The following is a 27465-nucleotide window of genomic DNA, read 5'->3' as shown; positions in this document are numbered from 1 at the left end:
TTTTTAAATATTAGATCAACCTGTTATTCCTAGCATAAATTCTACATCATCATGGCTAATTATTATTTTTAAAGCAACATTGATGGATTTGGTTTACTGGTACATTGTTTAAGATCTTTGAGAATGAGTTCATAATGGATGTTTGTCATTTTTTTATTGTAATATGAATTTGGCATCTAGGTAATACCAACCTCATATATTAATTGTGTAGTATTGTTTCCATTTTCTGAAAGAATTTGTGTAGAACTTGTATTATTTTATTTCTGGAGCCCATACAATGTTTTTAAATTTTAAGATTAACTTTCCATTTGACAAAAAGGGCTATTGATATCTTTGTAAAGGTTGCATGAAATCTGTAGATCACTTGAGGAATATTGCCATCTTATTTTATTATAGTCTTCTAAGCCATGAATATGAACTGTGTTTCTATTTAATTAGGTCTTCTTTAATTACCCTCAAAAGTATTTTGTGGTTTTTCACAGAAAGTCTTTCATTCTTCTATTGCAAAATTATTTATAAAATCTAAGGTATGAAAATAACCTTACTGTCCATCAATGGAGAAAGGATAAAGAAAATGTTCATTTACCATTCTGAAAATGCTGGGACCCTTAAGTATTATGCTAAATCTATTCTGTTTATGTTCCATAAGTAGAATGACAAAGGCTGCATGACATGTTGCACATCTGTGTACAACATGGTTTACTGAATATTTGAAACCCACTCTTGGGTCTGATGCTCAGAAAAAAAAAAAAAAAGATGCCTTTCCAAATATGATGGTTCATTAACAATGCACCTGGTCACCCAAAAGCTCTGATGGAGATATTCAAAGAGATTCACATTTTCATGCTAATGTAACATCTGTTATAGTATATGGGCAAGGAGTAGTTTTGATTTTGAAATCTTATTATTTAAGAAATACATTTTGTAAGGCTATAACTACTATAGATGGTGATTCCTTGATGGATCTGGGAAAAGTAAACTGAAACCTTCTGAAAAAGATCCACCATTCTAGATGCCATTAAGAACATTTGTAATTCATGGGAAGAGATCAAAATACTGACATTAATAAGAGTTGGAAAGTAGTTGATTTAAACTCTCATGAATGACTTTGAGGGGTTCCAGACTTCAGTGGAGGAAGTAATTGCAGATGCGGTGGAAATAGCAAGAGAACCAGAATCCGAAGTGGAGGATGAGGATGTGACTGAATTGCTGCAATCTCATAATCAAATTTCAACATGTGAGGAGTTGCTTTTTATGGGGGAGCAAAGAAAGTGGTTCTTGAGATGGAATCTACTCCTGGTGATGATGCTGTGAAGATTGTTGGAATGACAACAAAAGATTTAGAAGAGTGCATAAAATTGTAGATAGAGCAAGAGCGGGGTTTGAGAGGATTGACTCCAGTGTTCAGAGAAGGTCGACTGTGGGTATAATGCTATCAAACAGTATCTCATGCTACAGAGAACTCATTTGTGAAAGGAAAACTCAATCAATTCAGCAAAACTCATGGAGAGAGAGAGGCAGAGACACCAGGCAGAGGGAGAACCAGGCTTTCTGCCTGCTGCAGGACTCAATCCCAGGACCCCAAGATCACGACTTGAGTCAAAGGCAGACACTCAACCACTGAGCCACCCAGGTGGCCATACAGATCGGATTTTTGTCTCACTGTGCTACATTACAGTGTTGAAAAGAATGGTGATAGAAATGAGCATTTGTCTCATTCTTGTTGTTAAAGAGAATGTATCTAACTTCATCCCTCTAAAGTAACATTTTATGTAGGATTTTTAAGAAATATTTTTAGTATTAGGCAAGTTCCTTTGTATTAATATATATTTGATTTTTAATATTGGTAAACATTTTTATGATGAACTTGTAAGTTTATCACATGCTGTTTCTGCATCTATTGAAATATTTATTTGGTTTTTCACTTTTAGTTTCCAGCTTGATGATATATTTTTCAATTTTCTGATAATAAACTATTAAAGAATATCTGGGATAAAATTGGTGATGGAACATTGACTTTTTTATAAAGTTAAAGTAATTTAATTTTTTATTAAAATTTTTACAGTCATCCTCAGAAAAGGATCAAAGATTAATTGTATTTCCTTGTAACCATAGCCTTGCAAAATGAATTAATGATAGTTTCATTTTTACTCATTTATGAGAAACTGTAAGAGAGTGGAATAATCTATTTTGAAAAACTAAGGTAAAATCTTATAAATCCGGGGATCCCTGGGTGGCGCAGCGGTTTAGCGCCTGCCTTTGGCCCAGGGCGCGATCCTGGAGACCCGGGATCGAGTCCCACGTCGGGCTCCCGGTGCATGGAGCCTGCTTCTCCCTCTGCCTGTGTCTCTGCCTCTCTCTCTCTCTCACTGTGTGCCTATCATAAATAAAAAATCAATCAATCAATCAATCAATCCATTTGAGACTGGTATTTTTTTCACAGGATTATTTTTGTTTAACTCTAGTTTTACTAGTTATAGACTAGTTATCTTCTGTAATTCTTCTCCGGTTAGTTTTGTTATAATTTTTTGTAGAAACATGTTTTTCTGTTATCCTTTAAAATTATTGGCATTTGGTTGTTGATAATGTTTTATATTTCTACTCTCCATTTTTACCAATAGTTATGTTATCCTTCACTAAATACTATATCTTTTTCTTTTAGATTGATCCATATTGTTAAAACTTCAACTATTTTGAAAGTTTTTCTTCAAAGATTCAATAAAAAAATTTATTATTTCTTTTTAATTTTCACTTTGATTTGCCTATGTTTTCTTCATATCACTTTTTGATGGGCTCCTGTCTTCTAATGATATATTCTTTTTCAGATTTTCTTTTTTTCTAATGAAAATATTAAAGTTATAATTTTCTTCAAAAGTACCACTATTCCTATATCCTATAAACTTTGACAGGCAGTATGTTCCTTATATTTCAAATATAGGTAAATTTTTATTTCCAGTGTGATTTGTTTCTTAACAAACTAGATATTTTGCAAAATATAGTTTTAATTACCAATAATGTACTTGTCTGTGTATTTATGTTCATATCTACCTATATCTATATCTACTTATACCTTTTATTGTACTCGGAGTTTGGTATAACATCACATCTTTAAATATGGTGAAGCTTTTAAAAATAACCTAATAAATTATTATATGTATATCCCATCTATGCATACAAAATAATTAATTTTATGTGTTTCCATCTATATATCCTTGTTAGATGTATAATTATATATTATGTATTATATATGTTATATATAATATATATGATGTATATATCCCTATACTTTTAAGTTCTATTGTTCAGATCTTTTATACCCTCCTTACTTACTGCGTTCCTTATGCATCAATAATTTTAAAAGGAAGGTTGAAATCTTCCTCAGTGAAGGTAGATTCATATTTTTCTTCATATGAATTATCTAAACTTATGTATTTGGGGGCTAGATTATTAAGTGCATCCATGAGAAAGGTCATGCCACAAGAAGACAGACCAAATCCCATAATTTGAAGATAGTATTGGGAGAGGTTATATTCAAGTTGTGGATAGTTGTAGGAAAATCACAAGGAATATACAATGTCCTGGGCTAGTGGAATTGAGTACAATTGAATACAGTAGGTGCACAAAAGTGGCAAGCAGAAGTACAAATGAACAATGAATAAAAAAATATAAAGTAAAATTAGACTTACATGGATCTAGTATGAACCCATGTGGATTGCTGCTATGAACAAAGGACTACAATTCACTCAATTGGATTTACTCAAACAATGTAAAATAAAAACAAAACTAAAATAAGGAAAATAATTGTGCATCGTGGCATTTTCCAAATTCTAACTGATACCCTACTATTAGATGATACCTAGTAACACAAAACAATGTATAGGATTTCAAAGTTTCCAATGGATGTAACTAACCATTGAGAATTATTTCAAAATCTTCATGCTAATGGCAATGACTCTATGTTGATGAGTAAGATATTAATAATTTTCTATAATCTCTTTGTATATTTAACTCAGATTATGTGAACAATTAAAAAGTTATATGTACATATATATATCTCCAGTCTTTGAGGAAATTATTCTAGGAGAGGAGAGAGAGAAAAATAGATATTCACATTACATCAGTACTATAACATTACAAAAATATTAAATCATTTAGGTAATAACCCTCAAGAGATAAATCAAGGGGTGCCAGAATGTCTCAGTTGGTTAAGCATCCAACTCTTGATTTCAGCTTAGGTCATGATCTCTGGGTCCTGGGATCCAGCCCACCTTGTGCTCCATGGTCAGTGGGGAGTCTGCTTCTGGATTCTCTTTCTATCTCTCTCTCTCTCTCTCTCTCTCTCTCTCTGTCCTTCTGACCTTCCCCTTGCTCTTTCCCTCAAATAAGTAAATCTTAAAAAAAAAAAAAAAAGAAATATACCAAGTAAGCCTCAAGACCATCTATATGACCGCTCTACTAATACAGGCTTTATTTTTCAAATTATAATCACAAACACATTGGCTCTATAAGATGCCTGTGGGAGTTTCCCCCTCAGGACCCCTTCATGCTTTAATTCGTGGTATTCCCAACAATGTTTTCCTGAAAGCTCCTTTGGATGCAAGATTCACAGGAGAGTCAGAGGTGCATCATATCTGTTTGCTGTTGCATGGTACAGACACAGAAAGTAAAAAGAAATGCCTGAAAGATCACCTTGACATATATATTGTATATAATATATATATAAGATACAGAGAAAATAATTGTAATGTCCATAAATCTTCATTTTATAAAAATTTGATTTCATAATTTAAATTTTTAAATTCTTCTGTAATAACTTTGTTGGTGGTTATTTTCAAGACAGTACATTCAGGAAAATCTTGAGTGCAATTGATGAGGATTTTAAGCCTTTATTTGTATTTTGAATATAACACCTAAGTATAATGAAAAAATAGGCACTTACAAATCATATGGCTGAAATCAATGGTTTAGAGTAGACCTCCCTCTTAGTACTTGTGCAATCTTAGACTCAAGTTTCCCTATTTGCAAAACAAGGACAATAATACAGTAGACTCCTTTACTCATGGTTCATGTTCCATGGGGTCAGTTACCTGCTGTCAAGCATGGTTCAGAAGCAGATGATCCTCATTTGATGTATTGTAAGGTCAAGAGTAGCTAACACTACCTCACAATGCCTACCTCATTTGCCTCACTTCATCCCATCATGTAGGCATTTTATCATCTTATATTATCACAAGAAGAAGGGTGAGTACAATAAAGGTGAGTACAGTATGATATTTTGGGAGAGAGAGGGAGAGACAAAGAATAGGGAAAGGGAAAGAGAGGAAAAAGTCACAGGGGTATTTTATGGATTTTTTTCTTTTTTCCCAGATGATTCTCAGGAGAAACTTTATAGGAGCTGCTTTGAAGGATATTTTTCTATATTGATCTATATTTTCACAACTGATTTTTAAGCATTGTAGGTTGATCAGTACTGGACCTTATGTTAAGAGATGATGAGGTTTGCACCACTGTTAAGGACACACTGTAAACCAAGAGTTGCATTTCCTACGGTTTTGATTTTTTTTTATTTTTGTTCTACAATTTTAATGAAAAGCTACCCTGGGATTTATATATGTCCTCTAACTGATCATATTCTTCTGTATAAACAAAGGTTAGGCGTGGATATTCTCCATTTATATATAAAGAAGTACTTTGCTAAGCTCTATGTTGAACCTAGAACAAACTTATTCCTACTCAATTTTTTTTCCTTATCCTTATATAAAATCTTCGACCTATCTCCTCTGGCAGAATATAAAATACACAGTTAAAACCAATTAATTGATGAAGAAAATTCTGATATCTATTTTTTATACAACTGTTTTTCCTCTCCAAATATTTTTGGGAGTACTCTCTGTGGACATGACAAGTTAGAATCCTAAGACCCTCTATTGTATATTCTTAAATGCTCTCCATTTTGCTCTTGGCACAAGGCAAATGGATCCAGTATTTTTACTTCCACTTACCAGCTGGAGAAGAATCAGAGGGAATGAATTACTCAGTGCTAACAAGAAAAAGGTGACAAGACATAGGAGCCTGGATGCTCACCTTCATGATCATTAGACCAGACACTGTCCACTACATCATACTGTTCTCCCGCTTGTGCCATTAAAATAATTCATTCACATTGAGAGCTTTCTAGGCAAATCATGTTTTTGTTGAGGGCAGACCTTTGGTTATGGGTAAAAGGTGATGGTTCAACATATTCACTCTCTGTTCCTAGGTCTACTGTAACTAGGCAGCTGCACTACTCTAACTGCGTGGTTAAATACACAGGACACGGGATGCCTGGGTGGCTCAGCAGTTGGGCACCTGCCTTTGCCCCAGGGCATGATCCTAGAGTCCCAGGATCGAGTCCCACATTGGTCTCACTGCATGGAGCCTGCTTTCTCCCTCTGCCTATGTCTCTGCCTCTGTGTGTGTGTGTGTGTGTGTGTGTGTGTGTGTGTGATGAATAAATAAATAAAATCTTTTAAAAAAATACACAGGACACTCTCTAATCACCTTGGTTTCTTCAATATGCCATCAAAAAACAACTACCTTACCACAATGTTTCTAACATTTTAAACAGCAACCTCTAAAATGTGTCTTTAGAATGATTTGGGAAAATAGAAACGTTTTATATAATAATAACCTGTATTTCTGTATTCAGATACCCAGGTTATGCCTCCCATTCCATTTCCAGCCTCTCCATGCTCTGAATCTTGACCAAACTGCCAAGAAGAGTCACCAAATATATTATCAACTAATTCAGGTTATTTATCTGCTATGATTAAGAATCTTGATTTTGCTTTTATTTCAAGAATAAATATTTAGTTCTACTGTGTATGGAATGTGGCGTGAGATTGTGACTTCATAAATTATTAGAAATAGCATATAGGAGAGAGAATTGCTTATAGTCTTTTGAGTGTTAATTGCTGCTATTCAGCAGTATATTTCTCCATTAATGGCAGAGATGGAAAAAATGTATCTTTTAAGGAGGTAGAAAACAGGTAGAAGTCCATTTGGTCAGTGGCTAATGTAGCATAGCTCTAAAGAGAATAGAACTTTGCATCAGATACAGGTTCATATCTTAGGTTACTGCTTAATATCTGAATGAATAGGTATTATTATCTGAACCCACCCATTTTTGTTTACTCATATGAACAATGAGTATCAGAATAGTAACTCTTGGGTTATAGTGAGTTAAGTGCATGCAAAATGTGTATAAAGTATGCTGTCATTAAACATCATTTGAAATGTGATAATAGCCTTAAGCCAAAACAATTTAAAAGACTGAGTGTAATAATCCCTCCTCAACATGCATATTTTTTTGGTGTGAAAATACTCCAAAGGGACGCCTGGGTGGCTCAGCGGTTGAGCTTCTGCCTTTGGCTCAGGGCATGGTCCTGGAGTCCCAGGATCCAGTCCTGCATCGGGCTCCCTGCATGGAGCCTGCTTTTCTCTCAGCCTATGTCTCTGCCTCTCTCTCTCTCTCTCTCTCTCTAATGAATAAATAAAATCTAAAAAAAAATACTCCAAAAATTTAAAAAGGATTATTAAAAATGTCATATGTTCTTTATCATTTCAGGTGAACTAAGCTTCTATTGTGTCTCTGGAATCACCTCAACCTCATGGAAAATCAGAACAATGTCACAGAATTTGTTTTCATGGGGCTATGGGGAAATAAGCAACTAGAACTACTGTTCTTTTTCTTGTTCCTGCTCTGCTACCTGGCTGTCTTAATGGGAAACTTCATTATCTTACTCACGATCACCTGCAGCCATCTAATTGAACATCCGATGTACTATTTTCTCTGTCACCTTTCCCTCATGGACCTCTGCTACACCTCCACTGTGGTCCCCAGGCTAATCAGGGACTTAGGTGCAGCAAGAAAAAACATTTCCTATAACAACTGTATGACCCAGCTCTTCACTGCCCACTTGCTGGCAGGGGTGGAGATATTCATCTTGGTGTCCATGGCTTTAGACCGCTATGTTGCCATTGTCAAGCCCCTGCATTACATGGTCATCATGAACCGACGGAGGTGTAACCTGTTGATTTTTATGGCCTGGGGTGTGGGGTTTTGGCACTCTGTTGCTCTATTGCTCATGGTACTCAATTTACCTTTCTGTGGTCCTAATCAGATAGATCATTACATATGTGATGTGAAGCCTCTTTTGAAACTGGTGTGCAGAGATATTCGTGTTGTTAGTATCTTAGTGATTGCAAACTCAGGAATGGTGGTGGTTGTCATTTTTCTTGTCCTGGTGGCTTCTTACATTCTCATATTATATAATCTTAGGACCCACTCCTCTGTAGGGAGACTCAAAGCTCTCTCCACCTGCAGCTCTCATGTAATGGTGGTCATTTTATTCTTTGTGCCTTGTATCTATACTTATGTTCTACCTGCAGGGAGTGAGAACAAGGATAAGGAAATCTCTGTGTTTTACACTGTAATTGCTCCCATGCTGAATCCTCTCATCTATACCTTAAGAAACATGGAGATGAAAATCGCCATGCGGAAGGTGTGGTCTAAAGTGGCACATTCAGAATTCAAATAAATAAAGTGATTTTCATTGTGCTTTCAGTTCTGTGTCTGAAGAGCATTTATCATTTGTGACGTTACAGAAAGCATCTAAGTTTTCTTTGGGGAACTTAACTGAATGACCTCTGAAGTTGTTAAGAGCTAAAGAAGCAAGTCATTGTAATTCAGCTCATAATCTCCACTTTATAGGGTTCAATTAATTCCAAGTGTGAGCACTTGAATTTGAGGTAATCAAGAAATGCCCTTCTCCAGCACTTCTCTGATCAAATCACTGCTATCTCCAAAAACTGTATATGGAACCCTATTATTCTTGGAATAAAATCCAACCTTCTCACTTGTTTATCTTATAAGTCTCCCCAAATGGTTTGGATCTAACTTGCTAATATCAGAGGTCATCACACTGCTACAATGACAGGCTTTGGGGTCAGAGAGAGCTGGGTGACACACTGACTCTGTAAGCTTTTATCTCTGGGTCTTGGAAATTTGATTTAGTTATTTGAGTGTCTATGAAATGGGGTAATGTTATACTTCATGAAGATATAATATCACTTGGACTAACACACGTGAAGTTTTAACACAGAATAAGGCACATTGAAAAGTCAAGTTATATATTTCCCTCTTTCCCTGCCTTTCCTCTCATGTGTCCCTTTGCTCGGTGCTTTCAGTCAACTACACTGGGTCCATCTACAAACACACTCTAGAATCTATCAGCATTATGGCTGTATTTCAGCAATCTCTTCTAATTAGGATTCACTCCCATGTTTGAGGGTCCATGTCTCATGTGTAATTCACACTCCTAATGTTTTCTTGTTCAGGAAAATTTTGCAAATCTAACAGATCCAAAGTACTTCTGATTTCTGCCCTGTGCTTCTGTTACCATTCAGCAGTATGTTTTCTCCATTTCAAATAATCCTATGTTCTGTAATAGTGTTTCTTCCTGTGAACTGTGTTTTTTCCAGTTTGAGCAGTAAAAATATGTGGTATATCTTTCTCTTTTTTTAATATTTTATTTATTTATTAATGAGAGACACGGGGGGGGGGGGGGCGGGCAGAGACACAGGCAGAGGGAGAAGCAGACTCCAGGCAGGGAGCCCTACGTGGGACTCGATCCTGGATTTCCAGGATCAGGCCCTGGGCTGAAGGCAGCGCTAAACCGCTGAGCCACCTGGCCTGCCCCTATCTTTCTCTTTTTATCTTTCTTTTTTTCTGATAATAAATCTGCACAAATTAAGATGCAAACAAAGAGGAACTGAATTAAATTCTAGGGTCATATCTTCCTCTTTTATTTGACTGTATGCATTGTTCTTACATATCTAGAACTTCTTGTTTCATGAACAATCATATGTTAATAACAAAATAAGTAATGTCAGAAAGGCTGAAAATTTAACATATATTCCAATGTGCCTATTAGGGAAGTAATGAAATTCAGCAGACTACTAGACCTTTAGAATTTTTTTTACTTATTTGTTTTCTGCTTTAAGGAAACTTTTCTCTCAAATATTGTTTACCTCTTTGTCCATTGAATCACATCACCCAATCTCAGCTCTGTGCTTCCATTTATATTTGTCTGGACATTTCTCTCTTCCCAGAGACTTGTCTTTTCTCAGCAGAATAATTACATTGCTTCCACACAAACTTTACTTGATTCAGTTACTCCTGCCCCAGAGCCAAGGCAAAATCCAAGAGAAATCATGGAGGTAATAGTGATTATCTTAGTGTTGGGAGCACTCTTTTGATGTTTCCACTTTTAGAAACTTTCACATGTATAACTAATATCTTTTTTCCTCCTAATTCAAGCCTCTGGAATATGATGGGGAAACATTTTGTCTGTTCCATAGGAAATTAGCTTTGACAAGTTATTCATAGTTCTGTTTGGTGGCTTAATGTAGACCCTTTCCAAAGTGCTTTGGATTTTTTTTTTTAAGTATACAAATGTCATGTCCCTCTGTGTGTGTGTGTGTGTGTGTGTGTGTGTGTGTGTGTGTGATGATTGTGTCTGTACATGTATTGTTTGGGAACTCTTGGGGCTCTTGGAGTTCTTGAGGACAGGTCAGAGAAATTCCTACCCCACTGGAAAGAATGTTATGCAACAAAATAAAAAAAAAAATCTGAGTTTTATTAGTTCTTTCAGAGAATTAACCTTTGATTTTTAGCTATTCTCTATTTTATAATGTTAGTTATGTTAGTGATTTCTTTTCTTAGTTTATTTTATAGTTATTTCTATTTTGTTTAATTTGGCTTTAGTTTCCTGGATCTTGATTCCTGAGATATTTATGACTTATTGATTGCTACACATAGCTGTTTTTATAACAGAAGTGATATTACTACATATTCTACAGATTTTTAAAATAATAATAAAAGACATATTGATCTTAAGACTAATAAATCCAACACCTTAGTAAAATGAAAAAATTTTTCAAATGATATAAACTATGCAAGCTCCTTAAAATTAAAGATATTATCAATTGTCCTTTTTTAAATCTTAAAGTAATTTAAGGGATCCCTGGCTGGCTCAGTGGATGAGCATTTGCCTTCAGCTTAGAGTGTGATCTCGGAGTCCTGGGATGGAATCTCATATTGGGCTCCCCGTGGGGAGAATGCTTCTCTTTTTGTCTATGTATCTGCCTCTCTGTGTCTCTCATGAATAAATAAATATTTTTTAAATAATAATTTATTGCGTTGTCTTCACATCCCCCATCCAGATAACTTTGGTGGTGAATTTTACCCAACATTAGAAAAAAATCGTTCTTATCCTTCACAAACTCTCACAAAAATAAAACATAAGTGAATATATTTAAACTCACTCCCCATCTGTCCAGCATTTCTCTGATAATTCTAAATTATGGAGATTTTCTACACATTCCTTAGAACTTTTTTAAAAAATATTTTATTTATTTATTCATGAGAGACACACAAAGAGAGAGAGAGAGAGGCAGAGACACAGCTAGAGGGAGAAGCAGGCTCCATGCAGGGAGCCTGATGTGGGTGGGACTCAAACCCTGGTCTCCAGGATCAGGCTCTGGGCTGAAGGCTGTGCTAAACCACTGAGCCACCTGGGCTGCCCCTCTTAGAACTTTTTATATAGAACTTTTCTTATAGTTGTGTCATGGTAAAAACTTCCAGTTCTACAAAACTGTTGTTCAATAAGAGAGACTATATTTTTTTAAGATTTTATTTTTTTATTCATCAGAGACACAGAGAGAGAAGCAAAGACATAGACAGAGGGAGAAGCAGGCTTGCCTCAGGAAGTCTGATGTGGGACTTGATCCCATGACCCTGAGATCACGACCTGAGCCAAAGGCAGATGCTCAACCATTGAGCCACCCAGGTACCCCAAAAGACTTTATTTTTAATGTGAGTTTATCATGGTTGTGCCATATAAGATCAATATATAACATCAATTGGATAGTTTGTACTGGAAACTACCAAATAGAAATTGGACTTTTAAAATTCCATTTCCAATATCATCAAATATACCTAAGGAAAAATATGACAAAATAGGAGTAAGACATATACTGAAAACTTTATAAAAACTATGTTGAAAGTATATGAATAGCTTAATTAATAGAAAGAAATACTGTTCTCATGGGCCAGATGACTCAATACTACTTGGATGCGGATTATCTCCAAATAAATCTTTAGATTTAAGTAATTCCCTATAAAATATGAAAGAAATGAAATGAAAACATGCTCATTATTTTCCAAAGTGATGTAAAATGTGTATAGAAATGTAAAGAAACTGCGTTAACTCACATAACTTTAAAAAGAACAAAGCAGGAGAACTTACATATTCTCATTTCAAGGTATATTATAAAGCTGCTGTATTCAAAACAGCGTGTCATTTTCATGAAGCTAGATAACCAGATCAATGGGCTGGACTAGAGGGTCCAGAAATAGACCTGCACACATTGGTCAACTAATTCTCAACAGGGGTCTGTAGGCAATTTAGTGAAGTAAACATAGTCTTCACAGCAAATGACAGTAGAAGATTCCAGGGATTAGGTCATCGGATCTTTGGGGGCCATTATTTGACCCACTACACAGACATATGAGGAGGCCAAATCAACAAAGATGAAGGTATTCCGGAGTGTTTGTGAACCCAGACCTGATGTTAAGTGTAACAGGGCTTCATGTCACAGAAGTGCCACTTCCTACAGTGGAGACTGCCTCCTGCTCCTGAGCTGTTAATGTAAACATTGAGGTGCTACCTTCTACATCATTCTTGATGCTCTTATGATCGATGCAAACCTGTGGAGCCAGGATTAGGAGGCTCGTTTCTTTCCTAAGATATATTTGTATTTTTGCATTTTTCTGTTTGTGACTGTGTGGCTTTATTTGCTCTTACTTAACAATACAAACCAGAAGTCTCTCTAAAAAAAAAAAAAAAAATCAGGACAGTGGCACTGGAGCCCATAAGGGTGGCATCTTCCACCCTCCCTGTCCAGCGCGCTGACCTGTAGCCTGCAGAGGACTCCCCTCTTCTGCGGCCTTCACAGGCACACCCAGCCCCTCTGCCTCCCTTGCTTTAGTGGTGCCTGTTCATAACACAGATGCTGCATGTCCGGTTGCACCATGTGCCCTCCGGGACAAAGGTCAGAAGGTCTTTGCAGCTGCCCCTGGCTTTAGGAGGACAGCACTTCCCTGGAGCAGTCACCTGCTCCAGGGCTATCGTTATGGTCCCTGGCATCCAGGCGTAGTGAGGCCGAGGCCAATCTGCTCTTGCCTGCCTCCCCTCTAGGTATGGCTGCCTGCATACTGCTGTCTGAGGGTCTAACAATGAAATTGATATAAGGCAGGGTAACAAGAGAAACACAAATTTTAATTTGATATGTATGAGAATCCAAAGGAAATTAAGCTCCCTGACATTCAGGCAACAGGTTTATATGCTATCCTGAGTTAAAAGAAGAGAGTAGGGATTCAATGGGCCACAGAGGGAAATTTGAAGCAAGCCCTGCAGAGTACCCCACAGTTTACCTACCCCACACTGTAGGTATCTCTGGTGGTACCTCTCTTCCTAATCAGGCCCTCTAAATTCTTTAGGCAGTTAGTGGGGAAGAAAAAATGTCTTCTTGAATCCTTTAGATCTGATTGTTTTCAGCTCAGAACAATCCACATGTCAAAGTGGCACATTTTGGGGCAGCCTATCCTGAACTCTATCAGTTAGACTCCTTCATTTCAAAGCCTGGAAGCAAGCAGCAAATTCAGAAATATCAATTTTCTTGCTTACTGGTTATTTGAACCAGTTATTTAACCTCTAGAAACTTCTGTGTTCTTTTATTATTTTTTTAATATTTTATTTATTTATTCATGAGAGAGAGAGATACACACAGAGGCAGAGACACAAGCAGAGAGAGAAGCAGGCGCCATGCAGGGAGCCCAACATGCCCTGGATCATGCCCTGGGTCAAAGGCAGGCGCCAAACTGCTGAGCCACCCAGGGATCCCTGAAACTTCTGTGTTCTTATATGCATAAAAGGTAATGATATTTATGTCAAAATATGCATTATTGTAAGTACTAAATAATTTAATCAATTTAAAATAAGTTGAACCAATCAAGGCTCTTTGGATAAATTATTGTTATTCTTATTGTTTTGCTGACCAGTTTGATCCAAATCAGATTAGAGGCTATAAAATTTTATTTCCTGACATTTTAAATACAAGAGAAATATGTATGGATTTGTTTGTGGTAGAGAGGTAAAGACGAGTTAAACTAGTTAAACTCAGTATTTGCAGATGAAACTGAGTCTAAGCAACCTTTGAACATCCAGTGACAGGAGAAAGAACTGAATGGTGAACGGAATAAATGCTTTGCTGTATTTGAATGCTTCCTTCCTCTGAAAATTTTTTTTAATATTTTATTTATTTTATTTATTTTTTTGGAGAGAGAGTGTGTGTGCATGAATGCAGGGAGGGGCAAAGAGAGACCGTTTGCAAGTAAACTCCCCACTGAGCATGGAGTTCAGCGCAGTGCTGGATCCCAGGACCCTAAGATCATGACTCAAGTGGAAGGCAGAGGCTTAAACAACTGAGCCACCTTGGCACTCCCTTCTTCTGAAATTTTTTCATCATTTTTTACTTCTGCTACCTTCCAAGTTCATGGGGAAAGAAATGCTTATTGTTTTATCATTCCTCTTTTTGTCTCCCATCCTTCAATTATGGAATCCCTCAGTGTTAGTCCCAAACCATGGATAGTTTTGCACCAGTTCTGATATTGCAGGTTATTAATTTTACTGATCAATATATTCTACATACATATGATCTCAACAATGGGTCATAGTTGGACTATTAATGCTTCTGTGTGGTTCTCTTTGATCTATCTCATCTCAAATTTCCTGAAAGCTAACCAAATACTATTACAGGCTACATTGATTTCCCTCTGATTGTTCAGAAAGCTAGATGAACACAGAACAGTCAAAATTTCCTGAACTCAGGGCATCTGGGTGGTTCAGTGTTTAAGCATCTACCTTTGGCTTAGATCATGATCCTGGGGCCCTGGGATCAAGTCCAGCATCAGGCTTTCTGCAGGGAGCCTGCTTCTTCCTCTGCCTAAGTCTGCCCCTCTCTGTGTGTCTCTCATGAATAAATAAATAAAATCTTTAAACCAAATTTCCTGAACTGCTTTGATTATGGCCTTTTTGGGTCTCCAGAGAAATAGAGCCTGAGACAAGCTAATGCAAAGTTGAAAAGTAACACCCAGGGCAACCAGGGACATTACTCTGGACAGTGCTTTAGCAACATTTGGCCAGAATCTGTTTAGAAATGCCTTTGGGAATGCAATTACTTGCAGTTTTCAAAGGATTGTTAATTTCCACGTTGTCACTTAAGTTTATATTCTGTTTCTCCCAACCAAATTTTCTTCAGCAATAGGGAGAAGATCAATGATTCCCAAGACCTCAATATTCTTATTAGCTTTTGCAGGAATTAAGAAATACTTTTATTTGTGTGTGTGTGAGATGGCCTTGAGATCTTAAATCAGCGTTCTAAATTTCTGAGGCATAACAATGCATTCCTTCATCACTGATGGGTTTGGCAAATATTTGAATCCCACTTCCCTTGTAAATGCATAGAAGGTATCAATCATATTGTGATTTTCAAAGTAATTGTAGATAATTAATCTGGATGTATTTGAATTACTGATTTATAATTCTCTTCATTTTATTCCAGATTTTGATGCTGGGGACGTTTTGGCAGAGTGAGCATCTGGGGGGATAGAATTCGACCTGATGTAGTCTAAAACTAGCCTGACAGCCACTCAGATCTTATGGTTAGTGAATTACCCATGCCACCTTGGTTTTGGAAATGTCCCACTAACCACAAACCTGACTAATTACATATGCTCTTATTCCATGTAATTTAATTCTAAGTCTATAAAGACTTCTTTTGCAATATATGATCATTTGAACACTATAAAAATGCTTTAGCATATATTAGTTTTAGTTGTGCATCATTTATTATTTTTAAAAGATTTATTTACTTAATCATGAGAGACACAGAGAAAGGCAGAGACACAGGCAGAGGGAGAAGCAGGCTCCCTGCAGGAAGACGGATGCAGAGCTCAATCCCCCAATCCCGATCCCAGGACCATGCCTTGGGCCAAAGGCAGATGCTAAACCATTGAGCCACCTAGATGTCCCAATTATGCATCATTTATAAGCAAAATTTCAGTTAATAACAATGAAATTAAAGCATTTTCTAGTTGGCAGTGAATTTCATTGTGTCCCATTCTTGTACTTATGTACAATCCTCCATATTGCTGTTAAGAAACAGCCCTATTTATGCTTGAATATATACAATAATGAAGAATTTTCTATATTTCAAAACACTTGCCATCCTAGAATAGACTAATTTCATCAGAATCAACGAAGGTAAGATTATAGCATGTGATTCTGTTATACTAAGGGGAAATATGAATGTGTGATGGAATATTAATTTAAACTAAAAGCTTCTATTCTTATTCTAATAGTTTAACAAAAAGGGCATTTAGAATTTTCATTTAGTACTACCAAAGAAGTAATAATTTAACTATATTTTTATAGTCCAAACGAATTAGACTAAAGATTAGAGTTAAGGATACCCTGAGACTACCAATCTTCCATCAACTAACCTAAATGTTTTTTCCCAACAAATTGTTGAAATTGGAGTTTACCTGATAAATTACTAAATCCATGTTATTAATAGTTTTTTTCTTTATTTTTCCACTGGCCTTGCTTGTTTGTGCGCGCATGACACTTTCTATGGTTCTAAGCTAATCACTCCAGGGAGGAAAGACTAAAGGAAAAATGACAGTTTTGAACCACATGTGTCATGGGCTGTTTCATATTACTTCATGTATCCTTCATCAAAATTCTAAGTTTTGTAATGATATCTTAATTGTAAAATCAGTAAAATGAAGTTTAAAGAGATTAAGCAATTCATTCAAGCTAGTCAGTTTATTTGAGATGCCTCAATATTTCTACCTCTTTCTGTGTTGCTACTATTCTAACCATTTGTTTAGCGGATTGCCTGATGTTCTTTCTCCAACAACTGTAACTTCAGTTTTTATCCAGGATGGATCCTTAATATCTCTGTGATCAAAATGTTGTTTTTATGACAATAATTCTCCCCTCTTGACTTTTCCCTTTTACGTTTGCTCAGTGCAGCGAGCATGCATAATGGCCTCTCAGGTTATAAGATGAGACAGATGAAGCACTATTGTGGATTCAATGCCAACGATGGTCTAGAAAAAAGGAGAAATCCTGATTTAAGCAACGTACATGTTGGTAAAGCTGAAGGAAATTTATTTCAAAATGATTTAGATGAGAGAATTCCAGATACATTTATGTTGGATAGTCCATATATCTTTACTTACATAAATACTCAAAAAGACAGATGGATTAGTCTTGCATATTCTTTTCTACTCAGATGAAGATTCAAGATAGTCTTTTCAAGCTTTCATTCATGACACCCTTCATCATCCCTCTCAGCTCTCTTCCACTAAAATAGTCCCAAATTGAGGGAGAATCAGGATTTCTGTCTCCTGGCATTCACACTGTATTGCTTCCCCATCCCAAGAAATGCTTAGATTCTCTTGATCTAAGACTCTTTTTTAAAATCAGAGATTTGAGTTAATCATGTGAATTCCGTCTTTAAAGTGTTTGCAGTCATCTTGCATAGTAATTCTTTTTAAGATAGATTGTTTTAGGTAAATCAATGTATGTGAAAAATTAACCTTATTTCTACCTCATTAACAAAGAATCAGGGACGTCTGGGTAGCTCAGTGGTTGAGCATCTGCCTCTGGCTCAGGGCATGATCCCAGGTCCGGGATCAAGTCCCACATCAGGCTCCCTGTGAGGAGCCTGCTTCTCTCTCTCTGCCTATGTCTCTGCCTCTCTCTCTCTGTAACAAATAAATAAACAAATAAATACATAAATAAAATCTTAAAACAAAACAAAACAAAACAACAGCAACAACAACACAAAAAAACAAAGAATCAGTATCACCTGCAATGAGTAAAAACTACGAACAATGAACTCTACCTCCCTAAAACTTTTCAACACTCTTTAGTGAAGGTTAACTGCTGAATACTCTGTAACTGATTATTATTTTCAAAAAGGTAAGAACACACTAAAAATTACTCCTTTGTGAAGTTAGAGTTTTGAATGATAATTTAAAGCAAAATTGCTGTCCAACAGTATGGACCATTTCTAAATGCCTCTCTATTAAATATATTTAAAGATATATATTTATATATGTGCACACATAGTTATAAATTATGTATTTTATAAATTTATAACTTATATATGTTTATAAATAAACATATACATACAAATAATATATAGAGAGATATACTATATATATAAAATATATAGAGACCTACTACATATATATGTATGTATATATATAATAGTCTTCAACACTATAAAATGCATAGATATTAATTTTGAGAATCACTAGAGTTGATGGTTTCTATAACCATCTGTAACTTTGCTACAAAAGCTTTCTGGGGTTTTTAAAAAATAGACATCTAGGGACCTAGATATGACTGTCACATCAGATCCAGAGAAATATAGAAGGTGCACTAGTTGTTCAAACCACTAGGGATAGATAATTCTTTATCTTGAGGAAAATAACTCCTGAAAGAGCATTCTTTGTATTCTTAACTCCTTTTGTACTGATTAAATAATGTCTTAAAATTACACATCAGATACAAAAGATGCAAATAAATGAATTTTTCATTATTTTGTTTGAATAAATACCACTGCATGCTATCTGGCCACAAAGTTTGACTAACATTACCTTCTGTATCATCCCTTTTTATTGACATTAGTTCCTTAGATTGTATATAAAACACATGAAATTTTTGGCAAGAGCCATGATTCAAACATACTTGGGCAATTTAATGATTCATGGAATTTGACCAGAAAATGGTAAAAAGAGGAAAGTTGACCTCATGCATTAGGCACACGTATTTAAAATATATGCGACAAAACTATTTTGACTTGGGACAATTTTTTAAAAATCTCCTTTGTTATATAAATAATATAATTAATAATAATAAATAATTTTTAATTTAATTTTTTTAATTTTCAAAATATCATTTAAATATTTAGAAATCATTACCAGCAAAATTGAATAGCATACATAATTATTTCCATTATTTTCAATATAAAATTATTCCATAATACTTTTGTAAAATAAGAGTTAATAAAAAGATAAAACACTTTAAGAAATCAAGAATAATTAATATTAATATTATATTTATGTCAATCTACTCTTAGTAAATTTTTTATCATTCAGTTCATACTGTTAAGTTTTCACCAAATTTATGTTTATTTCCTTCAGATACATAACTCATTGTGTGTAACATACAGCAAACTCGAGTAAATGGAGCGGCAGAGAAACATCTCAGAATTCATTCTTCTAGGACTTTCATATGACCAGAACATGCAAATATTTTGCTTTGTACTCTTCTTATTCTGTTATATTGCCCTGTTGGTAGGAAACCTTCTAATCCTTGTCTCCATTCGATGCAGCCCTCTTTTTCACCAACCAATGTACTACTTCCTCAGCCATTTATCCTCTATGGACATCTGCTATACCTCTAGCGTTACACCCAAATTAATTGCTGACCTACTAGGGGGGACTAAAACCATCTCTTATGGTAATTGCATGTTACAAGTTTTTGCCATGCACTTCTTTGGGAGTATTGAGGTCTTTGTCCTTACTGTCATGGCCTTTGATCGCTATGTTGCTATTTGCAGGCCTCTCCACTATTGCTTATCATGAACAGGGCAAGGTGCCATCTCCTAGTCTTAGCTGCTTGGGCTGGTGGGGCTCTTCATTCTTTTCCTCAATTATCAATGACAATCCAATTGCCATTTTGTGGTCCTAATGAAATCGATCACTACTTTTGTGATATCTTCCCTTTGCTGAAAGTTGCCTGCACTGATACTTACATCATTGGTGTCCTTGTGGTTGCCAATTCAGGTATGGTTGCCTTAGTTACCTTTGTTGTCTTATTTGTTTCTTATGTCATTATATTGTTTAGTCTAAGACATCACTCAGCTGAGGGAAGACACAAAGCCCTTTCCACCTGTGGGTCTCATATCACTGTTGTCATCTTATTCTTTGGGCCTTCAATCTTTGCCTACCTACGACCTCCAACTACTTTCCCTGAGGACAAAGTATTTGCTCTATTTTATACCATCATCGCTCCTATGTTCAATCCCTTAATCTATACTCTGAGAAATGCAGAAATGAAAAATGCCATGACAAAAGTTTGGTGTCAAACATTATTTTCAAGGAAAGCACACAATTAATTTGAAGAAACAGTATAGCTAAGCAACTTTATAAAAGAAAAGGGCTTGATGTGACTAAGCAAGCTAGAAATATTTCATAGACTTTATCCATCACTATCATGAAATGAATGCATAAAAAAGAGGAATAAGAAAGAAATTTAAATAAATAGTTAAATGAATATTAATTGCCACATACCAGAATTAATTGAATACTTAATTTTATGGAGTATTATGGAGATGTGGACAGGGTTACCTGCAGAAAAATCTGTCTGGGCTAAAGCAAATAAGGCAACACTAATTGATCAGTGAATTATAAAGGCAAAACAATTTTAATGATAATTCTATGAAAAATCCTGGACTTATATGCCAGTGCTTATAGTGATACACATTCTGCACTAGTGATGAAATTGAAATCTAAAATTAATATAATGACTTTAAATCATCATGAATATCTTTATGATAGAATATTCATTTATACATCCTCTAGTGGCATTCCAAAATCAGCTGTGCAACAAAGAAATCTGTAGAGTAGAACTTGTTTTAAAGTGCTCCGGATGATCATCTTTCCTGAATTCATATTAAAAATAATAGTAATACCTAGTTAAGACAGAGCAAAAATCAATAACTCAGGAGGCCAAAAACATAATTTCTTGTTATTCCACCTATTGACCAGAATACAAAACATTTTCTGTAAAACTTAAGAAAATCAATAATAAAGTGTAAGTGTTGATAAACCCCTACCTGCCTAAAATTGATAAGTAAATGGGAAGCTATTGGATCCAGAACCAAAGACATTTTATACTATAAAGAGAAAAGAACAACAGCCTAGCAAAAGACAGATTAGACCATGATCTAAAACCAAAAGCAAACCAAATTATATGTTGTGAACATATTTGGGCTCATACGAATGTTTGAAGCTGTTTTGTTCATCATTGCCAAACATCTTGGAAGAAACCAAGAAGTCCCTCCATAGGTGAATAGACAAATAAATCATGGTTCATCTGGCAATAGAATATTATTCAGCACTAAAAAGAAATGAGCTATTAAGGAATGAGATGATATGTAGAGAACTTCGATGTATATTAATAAGTGAAAAAAGCCAATCTGTAAAGGCTACATATTATGTGATTGAAAATATATGAATCCTGGACAAGGCAAAACAATGGAGACTTTGAGAACATCAGTGTTTGCCAAGGGTTAGTGTGGAGGGTTGAATGGAGAGGCAGATCACAGAGGATTTTTAGAGCATGAAGCACTTCTGTATGTTACTAAAGCTGTGGATACATGTCATTATACATTGCAAATCATAAAATGTACTACATCAAGTGTGAAGCCTGATGAAAACTCGATCTGAGGAGGTAAAAGATGTGCCAGCATAGATTCCTTTGATTTTAACAAATATATCACTCTGGTAGGGGAGGTTGTCTGTGTGTGGGGACAGGTTATATGGGAAATATTTGTACTTTTTGCTCAGTTTTCCTGTGAAGCTAAAGCTGCTTTAAGAAATAAAGTTTATTAATTAAAAATATACACTATGGCATGATAGATGTATCAAATTTTGTAACTGGAATGAAGAAGATACATCTGAAAAAGATTTTCTACCAAAATAAGGAATTTATGAAAGGCCTTTTTTGTATGTTTAATAGGATTTAAAAAAAATTCTTTGCTTAAGAAACGGCAAAGATCATTATAGAGAAGATGCTAGATAACAGGATTTTATTAAAAGGAAGATGATAGGGGTAGTCCGGGTGGCTCAGCAGTTTAGTGCCACCTTTAGCCCAGGGAGTGATCCTGGAGACCCTGGATCGAGTCCCACGTTGGGCTTCCTGCATGGAACCTGCTTCTCCCTCTGCCTGTGTCTCTGCCTCTCTCTCTCTCTCTCTCTCTGTGTGTGTCTCTCATGAATAAATAAATAAAATCTTAAAAAAAAAGAAGATGGTAAAAATATGGAAAGCATTTTAGATTGTCTAAGTAAAACGCAAGAGTTATAATCAGTCTGGAAGCACTATACCAGACGTATAAAGAGGTGAAAAAAATAATGAGGAAGGTAAAATTAACTAGAGCTATTACAGCAGAGAGGAAGTGGACACACATTCTCAATGGTTATTCACAAATAAACAGAAATAGTCCAGATTAAAACTTTTCACCTAGGCATGTACTATAATGTTTATTTACTTAGTTGGGCCAAATAAAGCTTTCTCTAAAAATGAAACAGAAGTTCAGATAATCAAAACACAGATTCATTTTAAAGGCCTTTAAAAAAAGATTTTATTTATTTATTTGAGAGAGAGAGAGAGCGAGATAGTGAGAAAGAACATGAGCAGGAAGGGGCGGAGGGAGTTAAAGAAGCAGGCGCCCCACTGAGCAGAGAGTCTGATGCATGGTTCCATCTCAGAACCCTGGGCTCATGACCTGAGCTAAAGGCAGATGCTTAACTGACCACCCAGGCGACACACATTCTATGTTCATGAGAGTTTAGCATTCTATAAAACCAACAATTTTCACAGAAGTCACTTTGGACTTTTTTTTTTTTTTTTTATGATAGTCACAGAGAGAGAGAGAGAGAGAGTCAGAGAGAGAAGCAGGCTCCATGCACCGGGAGCCCGACGTGGGATTCGATCCCGGGTCTCCAGGATCGCGCCCTGGGCCAAAGGCAGGCGCCAAACCGCTGCGCCACCCAGGGATCCCATTCACTTTGGCCTTCTTACAATGTTTGCTATGTTCAATAAGTTGAGAGCATTGTCTTTTATTTTAAATTGAGATATAAATCATGTATAACATTATATTAGTTTCTGGTATACAAATAATTATTTGATATAAGTATATGTTGCATAAAAGTCACCTCAATGTGTCTAGCTAATGAGTCACCACACATACTTACAAATTATTTTCTTTTTTTAAGATTTTATTTATTTATTCATGAGAGACATGAGACATGAGAGACACACGGAGAGAGGCAGAGACACAGGCAGAGGGAGAAGCAGGCTCCCTGCAAAGAGCTTGATGTGAGACTTGATCCTGGGACTCCAGGATCATGCCCTGAGCCAAAAGCAGAAGCTCAACCACTGAGCCACCCAGGCATCCCAAAATTATTTTCTTATGATGACAATTTTTTAGATGCCAAACTTTCTCAGTCATCTTTATTACACAAAATCCTGCCTGAGATTTTCAAGAGGTAGACCATAGAATTATTCCATATCAGAATCTAAGATAGATCTAGATATTTTAATAGTAAAACCCAAACATATTTTGCTATTATTTGAGCCTTAAATTATTTATAAAAATTATATCCACTTCTATGTTTATTGACGTGAAAATGTTGACAAAGGTTGCATGTTATAAGAAGAAAGCAAATGGAAAGCAAAAGAGAAAAACATGTAAACTTAAAAAATATTAAAGACTGTCCTGTCAAATGTAGCTAACACCTTTTGCTGAAATTCTTTATGAATGAGGTGTCACAGCATTCAAATTCGTGCTTGCAACTTTAGAATATCTCAATTTTTAAAAAGGTATGCACAGAAAATTTAATAAATTTAATATAAAAATTTTATATTCATTAATGAGATTTATATAGCATAAATTGTAATGGATTTGGGGGAATCAAAATGTGGCTTAAAAGATGTACTTATATAATAAATTTGCATAAAATTCAAATAAAATATTTTTAAAGACTGCAATGACATAATGGCATATTGTCACAAATATATTTTTAAATGGATTTTATTTTTTAAAGCAGATTTAGGTTTGTAGAAACATGACACAAAAAGTACAGTTATTTCCCATATACACTCTCTGCCCCTCGTAATTTCTGTTTTCTTATTTCTTGCAGAGGTGTGGCACATTTGTTACCGCTGGTAAATCAATACTGGTACAATATTCCTAAAGTCCATGGCTTACATTAGGATTTATTCTTGGTGTTGTCAAGTTTTATGGAGTTTGACATATTTATTATGTCATGTATCCACCATTACAGCATCATACAGAATAGCTTCCCTTCCCTAAAAATGTCCTCTGCTCGGCCTAGTCACCTCTTCTCCTCTATCCTTGAATCTTTGCCAACCAGTGACTTTTTGTTACTACTACCAGTTTTTTCTTATCTAGAATGGAAATTCAGAATTCATATCTGTGATATAAATATTTTTGTTTCAAAGCCTAAATATCCTCTCATCTATTGTTTCAGTAATTAATATTTTAAAATTCACTATTATCTACTGCTTACACTCTCTACTTCTACCACATAAATTTATCATTCTTAGTTTGGGTCATCTATGCTATAAACATAATAACAAATAACATAAACAAATCACTATAATTGGTATAACTCAAGAGAAACCTATCACCCCTGAAATTAGAAGGAATCAATATAAAAGCATAAACTTGATTTTACCAAAAGAATACTCTGATGTATTTAAATTCAACCATTAAAGCCTTTCCTAATAGCAAAGAACTATTAAGAAACTTGAATTTTCTAAGTTCTGGTACTGTTCTAGAAAGATGTAGGTAAGCACATCATATGATTTCAGAATATAGAGGAGCCTGGGTGGCATCTGATTCTTGATTTTAGCTTAGGATCATGGGATCGAGCCCCATCTCCACCTCGATGCTCAAGAGGGAGTCTGCTTGAAATTCTCCCTCTTCCTCTACCTCTCTGCTCATGCTCCCTCTCTCTCTCTCTCTCTGTCCCTCTCTTTCCCTCTCTCTCTGTCTAAAATAGATAAATAAATCCTTTTTTAAAGGATTTTGGAATATAACCCCTCAAATTGGGAGATTATTAGATTACATATTTTCCTTTACAATGTGAAGCTCCTATAATTATTTGAATCTAATACTTCCTACCAAGCCAGGAAGAACAACTAAACTGAAGGTTCATGATCAGCTATGATGACACAAAAGTGCCTAATACAGGAACCTGGAAGAGAGAAAACCTCCAGTGTGTGGATGCAAACATATAGGGTGGTACAGGCGGAACACCAGGAGTCAACACGAAGAGGGGCAGAGAAAGCAGTAGGTCAAAACCACAAGTGACTGGGCAGGCAAGACAGGCAGAGACAGAATGGTGAAGAACACCTAAAGCTATAGACCTTACATACCTGTTTGTACCTTACGCTGTCTATTCCTCTACATAAAACGGACCTAACACCAATGAGTGTGTGTATTCATATTACTTATTTTCCTGAAAGACGTACTGTTCATGTCCAAAGACAGGATTGTATTAGCTCCTCATTAATAAGGTTATATTCTTTTTGGACTTCTAAACAAATTCAAACTATAAAGAAAATTTTGAAACTCCCTTTCATCTCCAGTCATCTGAAATCACCTTCTTGCTCCATAATTTCCTATGATGCCTTTCACTTCTGCATTCCTTAGAGTATAAATCAGAGGGTTGAGCAAAGGTATTCCAATTATATAAAACAAAGCTATTATCTTAATCACAGAGAAGGTGGTTGCAGGATGTATGTATATAAATGTACAAGGACCAAAGAACAAGATGACCACAATGATGTAGGAGAGGGCTTTTCTCCTCCCCTCAGCACTGTGGTTTTCAGAGACTGCAAGGTTATATATAACATAGGAGCACATCAGCATGACAAAACTCAATGTACAAATGGCCCCACTTTGGGACACCAGAAGTAGATTGATCACATAGGTGTCTGCACAGGCAAGTTTCAACAAAAGCTGCAAGTCACAAAGATAGCAATCAATCACACTGAGACCATGGAGCGGTAAACTCAAGGCCAGAAATGTCTGAACTAAAGAATGTGCACAGGACCCCACTCAGGCCATAGCCACCAGCACAGCACAGATCCGTCAACGTATGATGGTTGTGTAGTGCAAGGTCTTACAGATGGCCACATAGTGGTCAGCAGTCATGAGGATGAGGATGAAGATCTCCAGGGAGCCAAAGAAACGGAATGAAAAAATTTGTATCATGTTCTTACTGAAAGAGACAGTGGTCTTCTTCAAAAGGACATCCATAATCATTCTAGGGGCTATGGGAGTACAGAAGCAGGTGTCAGATGAGGATAAATGGAAAAGGAAGAAGTATACCAGACTCCCGAGTGCCCGGCTGGACTTGAAAGTAGTAATAATCAGAAAGTTACCCAGCTACATCCCCAAGAAGAAAAGCAAAAAAGTGACAAACACTACTTTCTTCCTGGATCAACCTAAGCAGAAAAATTTATTCATATTATTCAGCTGCATGATCATGAATGAGGAAAAGGAGAAGTGTGAAAAGACTTATCTGCAAAAAATATAAAGGAATTAATTTACAACGTGCTATGAGATGTTATGGAATATTTTAAGCAAATTAATTCATGGTACTATGTGAGATTATGGGATATTTTAAGCAAAAATAAATATTCTCCATCAAGTACATTCTGTGTTTTTTTTTGTCACTGTAATATTTTGTTCTCAATTTTTAATGATCATTTCATTGAATGCTATGAGTCCCAAGGTATCTTACTAATGTGATACCTTCCTTCAACTCTCTTCAAATATAACTTCTCTCTAGATCTGACATGATTATGTTTAATTTTGCCAATTCAATGATTATAAAATTTTATATTGCTCATGCTGTTATTTCCATCAGCTTTTTGTATTTAATAAATATTGAGGTTCCTGTTTTGTATTGTATGTCATTTAGCCTTTAGGATATACTTAACTGCTTTTAAAGGTTTGGGAATACTAATGTAACCTCACACATCACTCCCGACTCTTAAAGAATGCCCTTTTAATGCATATATTTATATATCACATATTCATCACATGTATTTTAATTATTCTGCTTCTCTGCCTACCCTCTCAGATATAGCAGCTTTAAAGGAAGAACAGGAAAGACAGTCTTTGGGCACCTGGGTGGCTCAGTGGTGGAGCATCTGCCTTCAGCTCAGGTTGTGATCCCAGGGTCCTGGGATCGAGTCCCACGACAGGCTCCCCGCAGGGAGCCTGCTTCTCCCTCTGCCTGTGTCTCTGCCTTTCTTTCTGTGTCTCTCATGAATAAATATTTAAAAAATACATCATATTAAAATGGGGTGGGCAGTTAAAGCACTGCTTTGAGGAAATTTAAATACCAACTGAATGCATTTTAAAGAAATTTAAAATCAATAACCTAAGTTTTTATCCTCG

At 35.7% G+C, this 27465-nt stretch overlaps 2 protein-coding genes and 1 pseudogene across 2 annotated transcripts; 2 read left to right on the top strand and 1 right to left on the bottom strand.

Moving 5' to 3' along the window:
• Positions 1-7649: 7649 nt before the first annotated feature.
• OR4A27 (olfactory receptor family 4 subfamily A member 27) lies at positions 7650-8579 on the top strand. The gene is given in 1 exon segment (NM_001389099.1): positions 7650-8579. A coding segment is annotated over 1 exon segment (930 nt).
• A 10847-nt stretch (positions 8580-19426) lies between these two features.
• On the top strand, positions 19427-20361 carry OR4P32 (olfactory receptor family 4 subfamily P member 32). Its single transcript, NM_001388623.1, is given in 2 exon segments — positions 19427-19814; positions 19817-20361. Coding segments are annotated over 2 exon segments (933 nt in total).
• OR4C147P (olfactory receptor family 4 subfamily C member 147, pseudogene) lies at positions 25643-26547 on the bottom strand (annotated as a pseudogene).

Source organism: Canis lupus, chromosome 18, assembly GCF_011100685.1.
Source record: "Canis lupus familiaris isolate Mischka breed German Shepherd chromosome 18, alternate assembly UU_Cfam_GSD_1.0, whole genome shotgun sequence".
Classification (NCBI taxonomy): domain Eukaryota; kingdom Metazoa; phylum Chordata; class Mammalia; order Carnivora; family Canidae; genus Canis; species Canis lupus.
The sequence above is the reverse complement of the archived record's forward strand: the minus strand, read 5'-3'. Positions and strand labels throughout refer to the sequence as shown.